This window comes from Pygoscelis adeliae, unplaced genomic scaffold (assembly GCF_000699105.1).
Source record: "Pygoscelis adeliae isolate BGI_AS28 unplaced genomic scaffold, ASM69910v1 Scaffold286, whole genome shotgun sequence".
Taxonomy (NCBI): domain Eukaryota; kingdom Metazoa; phylum Chordata; class Aves; order Sphenisciformes; family Spheniscidae; genus Pygoscelis; species Pygoscelis adeliae.
This window is the reverse complement of record NW_008825076.1, coordinates 73526-78240: the sequence shown is the minus strand read 5'-3', so window position 1 is coordinate 78240 and position 4715 is coordinate 73526. Positions and strand designations below refer to the sequence as shown.

At 61.4% G+C, this 4715-nt stretch overlaps 1 protein-coding gene across 1 annotated transcript in view; it reads right to left on the bottom strand.

Moving 5' to 3' along the window:
* Positions 1–4715, bottom strand: part of MATN4 (matrilin 4) — a 6587-nt gene that overhangs the window by 663 nt on the left and 1209 nt on the right. Inside the window, exons 2-8 of the mRNA XM_009326707.1 lie at positions 3897–4466; positions 2610–2732; positions 2374–2496; positions 2147–2269; positions 1885–2007; positions 1022–1435; positions 485–637 (exon numbers count right to left, since the gene is read on the bottom strand). Coding sequence (XP_009324982.1) covers positions 485–637; positions 1022–1435; positions 1885–2007; positions 2147–2269; positions 2374–2496; positions 2610–2732; positions 3897–4466 — 1629 coding nt within the window. The remainder of the gene's footprint in view (positions 1–484; positions 638–1021; positions 1436–1884; positions 2008–2146; positions 2270–2373; positions 2497–2609; positions 2733–3896; positions 4467–4715) is intronic.

The following is a 4715-nucleotide window of genomic DNA, read 5'->3' as shown; positions in this document are numbered from 1 at the left end:
CCCCACATCTGTAGCCCCACGGGAGCCCCCAGAGGTCCCAAGAGCACTGGGGAGCCCCAGCCTGCCCCAAGGCAGGGAGACCTTCAGAGTAACCCATCATGGTCCTCCTGTAACCAGCAGCAGCAGAAGTGCAGGTCTGGACGAGGAGACAGGCCGTCCTCGGAGCTGGGGCAGCATCCCTCCAGGCAGGGTGCAACCCCAGACTCTGCCCGTGCAACAGCACTGGGGCAGCCGCTCACACGCCATCCCTTTTGCATTGAACCCCCCAGCTACACCTTTTCCTTTTCCAATCCCTCCCTGAGCCCCACCTCTATACCCGCAACAGCCTGGTGAGATTGAGACACCCTAGGCTCACACCAGCCCTGCTCGGCCCTGGGGCACGAGACACAGGGTGACAGACACAAACCACCCCACCAGCCCTGCAGGGAGAGGAGGGCTCCCCCAGCTCGGGGCTGAGCCCCCTGGTGTGGCCAGGGCCACCCACCTGGGCAGATGTTCAGCTTGAAGTTCTCCACGAGGTGGGTCATGGTGGTGAAGTCTGCCGAGTAGGAGAAGTGCTGCTCCACCGGCTCGGAGGCGATCGCTCTCAGCTCCTCTTCCACGGCCTTGCCGACACCCACAGCGAACATGATGATCCCTGCGTGGCAAGGACGGATCCTGAGCACTGTGCCAGCCGCCCCACATCAAACAGCCCGAAGCCCAGAGGGAGCAAAGCCGAGGATGCAGGATTTCCCCTGGGCAGCCAAGGATGCAGGATTTTCACCCAGCTTCCCAAATACACCGCAGGAATTTGGGAAGGACAGGCAGGAGTGTGGCACCACCACTGTGGTGCAGGCTGCTGGATGAAGGATGCTGCTCAGACCACCCTGCGACCACGGCAGAGGCACGTCTGCCCCTGCGGACCCAGGCGATGCAACACCCCAAGGCTGGATGCTGCAGCCTCCCCCAGAGCCAGCCACCCCAAGGAACCATCCTGAGATGCCCAAAGCACTGCAATTTGGGGTTCTCTGGCCCCCCGCACCTGACTCTTTTGCTCTCCTGGCCCATTCGGAGATGTCATCCTGGGAGCGCCCGTCTGTGAAGACGAGCCCGATTCTGGGCACGCTGTGGGAGAGAGGCCTGGCACCTTCCAGCTCCGAGAAGCTGTGCTCCACCATGTGCTTGAGGGCGAGGCCCGTCATGGTGCCTTTCTCCATGTACTCCACCTCCATCACTGCCTTCTTGATCTCATCTGCGCTGTGGTATTTGTTGAGGGGGAACTCAGTGCGGACGCGGCTGGAGTACTGCACCAGCCCCACGCGCGTGCCGTGGGGGGACACCTCCAGCAGGTCCACGATGCGGTTCACAAACTGCTTCACCAGCTCGAAGTTTTGGGGCCGGACGCTCTTGGAGCCGTCAATCACCATCACCAGGTCGACATGCCCGGCCCCGCACTCTGCAGGCACAGGGGGAAGGTGAGAAGGGACTGGGCTGGCTGTGGGCACCGTGAGGGTGAAGATGCCCAGGGCTGGAGCACCGCGTGGACCCCCTGGACCTGCAGCCGGGGTGAGGCCAGGAAGCGGGGCAAAGCGTGCCCAGGGGTCTCAGCCCAAAAACCTCTACTGCCACCCCAACGTCCCCTGAAAATCCCTCCTAGGTCTCCCTTTTCCTGAACGTTTCCTCAAAGCTCCTGTTGCATCTTCTGGGCCATGTCTCTGAAGACACGAGCCCGCATCCATTCCCACAGCCGGGGCGCTCCCCCAGGTCCATCCACCTCTCCATCCTCCTTCCAACCCAGCTCAGACAAAGTCCCACTTAGACCCCCAGCCTAGTTTCAGGTAAGCCCTCGCCAGGAGCACACAGCCCAGACGAGGAGGATGCCAAGAGCTGTGTCCCGGTACTCACTGCTGCACGCCTTGCCGTCAGCCTGGAGCTGCTGGCCCTCGGGGCACACGCAGCGGTAGGAGCCCTCGGTGCTCACGCACTTGAACTCACAGCCGTGATCCACCCCGTTGCAGAGGTCAGTGGCTGAAAGACAAACCAAGGGCACAGGGTTATCCCCACCCAGGCAGGGTGGCCCAGGAACAGCCTTTCCCCTGGGGACCGGGCAGGACAAAGTATGTGCCGTACACCTCAGTCTATGCCGCGCCGCCACGCCGGGACGTACCCCTGCAGGACTTGCTGTCGGGCTGCAGTGTGAACCCGCTGCGGCAGCGGCAGTAGTGCCCGTTGGGGATGCTCACGCACTCATGCTGGCAGCTGTGGTTTCCGAAGCTGCAGTAATCGATCCCTGGTGAGAGAAGGAGAAGGGTGGGCAGAAAGGGAAAGACAAGAGAAGAAGAGGGAGAGCGAGAAGCAAATGAAGAAGGGACAGGAAAGGAGAGGGACGCTTACTAGTGCAGCTCCTCTTGTCCTGGTTGAGGTAGTAACCCGCACGGCAGTGGCACGAGTACGACCCACGAGCGCTGATGCACTGGTGCTGACAGCCATGTCTCCCGTCTGCACAGGCATCGACGGCTGTGGGGGAACAGGACACCCGTCATCCTCCTGCCCTGGACTCCCTGGGGCAGCCGAGCAGGGACTGCTCCGTGAGAGCTCCATGAGAGTTAGGATAAAAAAAGGTTCTTTACGGGAACAGGTCTTTCCGTCCACGTTGAGCCTGTAGCCCGGGTTGCATTCGCAGTAGAAGGAGCCAGGGGTGCTGACGCAGCTGTGCTGGCAGCCGTGCTCCTGCTCCATGCACGTGTCTATCCCTGCAAGGCAGAAAGGGCATCAGAGTGGCCCACAGACACGCCAGATGCACGGGGACTCTGGCTCCAGCATGCACCCCTTCCAGCCCCAGCATTCACCCACTGATTTCCAGTGCACAGACACAGACACTGCACGGGGCAGGTTTCTGAACTGCCTCTACCTGAGCACTAAATCAACGCTCGATATTAATTGTCATTGTTGACAGCTTCAGCTGAGTAAGCGAAAGCTTGAGCTCAGCTGGAACACGCTGGAGGAGCCAGTTCTGCTTGTCTGTGCAGCCAGGAGCCTGCAGAGCTGGCTGGGAAGCGGGCAGCAGGGCAGGCTGGCGACAGGCAGGGTGTTGCAAGCAAAGGCATCAGGCGCAGGAGCACATCAGGGCCCCCAGGGGCAATATCTGGTCAGCCCTGGACCCCCCACCCCAGCAAGCAGGGACTCACCATGGCCCTAACGCAGCCCTGCAGGCACGCACGTGCCCCTGGCTAGGAAACACTGCCTGAAAAAGGCTGGCAGCTGCCTTCTGCCCTTCGTCAGATGCTGAAGCACATGGGCAAGGTCTTGCCAGCCTGCTGCAGTGCCAGGTCTCCAGCAAAGCCTGCCAGCATGGGGGGGACAGACAGGTCCCAGCCTGCAAGCTCCCAACCCGTGCCAGCATGGCCACAGTGCGAACCAGCCTCCCGGCTCCCAGCCGAGACCAGCCAGATGCTCCAGAGCAGCACCACGCGGCCAGGGTTTTATTAAACACAAATGTGCACGCAGCAGATGCCATGCATGTGTCTGCATAGGAGACCCTGCTAGAGCCACGTCGAAATGTGTACGGGGCTCTGGGACGTGTCACCCACCCCCGTCACACCCAGGGAAACCAGCTCCACGTTTTCTGCTCTTTAATATTCCCATCACTGCTGCCACAATGTCCTGGCTTGGGGCAGAGCAGCCAGGCATGGGTGAAGAAAAGCACTTGCTTGCAACGCTTTTGAAGCTCTTCTCATCTCACCCCAGCAGAGGAAAGGTGAGCAAGAGGAAAGGCCACCTGTCCCAGTACCCCATCAGGGAGGTTGCTTCCCTGTCCACACTGCTCCTAGCAAGGGCAGACACCCCAAACACCCATGTGAAGGTCATCTTCTAGCCGAGCCCCCCCTTGCCAGCCCACAGCCGCAGCTCTCACCCACCACAGAGCTTGTCCTGGAACTGCTTCCCAAACTGCTGGATGAGTTCGAAGGACTCCACCAGGAAGACATGCTCCTCCAGCGGTGGTGAGGCCATGGCCCGCAGCGAGTTCATGTCTGCCCGCTGGATGCCCACGGCATAGATCTCGATGCCAGCATTCCGGGCCTGGGTGGCCACCTCGGTGACACGGTCCTGGGGCCGTCCGTCCGTCACAATGATGGCGATGCGGGGGATCTTCTTGTGCAGAGGGCGCGCGCCCTCCTGCGTGGTGAAGGCCACGTTCATGGCGTACTGGATGGCCAGCCCTGTCATGGTGCCCTGGGCCAGCGGGACGATGCTGTTGATGGCCTTTTCCATGTCTGCCTGTGTGAAGAAGGTCTTGAGGGAGAAGATGTTCTGGACCTGGCTGGAGTACTGGATCACCCCCACCCGCGTGGCATTGGGGCCCACGTCCAGGTTGCCGATGATGTCCATCATGAACCGCCGCATGGTCTCGAACTCGAAGGGGCGCACGCTGCGGGAGCTGTCGATCACAAACACGATGTCCAGGGGACCCGTCCTGCACTTCAGGGCTGGAAGGGGGCAAAGAGATGGTTCAGTCTCATGGCTGCCTGTGGAGAGCAGGGCTGGGAGTGGAGAAATCCACATCGGGTGGCTGGAGGGGTGCTCAGTGGGGGATGGAGAGGGCAGGTGTGGGCAGCCCCCACAGACCAGCACCTTCCCACTGCCAAATAAACCCATGGAGGGTGCTGGCAGAATGCGAGCAGGGATGACAGGCAGGGGAGACATGCCCTGGCCATGGGGCTGGAGGGAAATGGCAG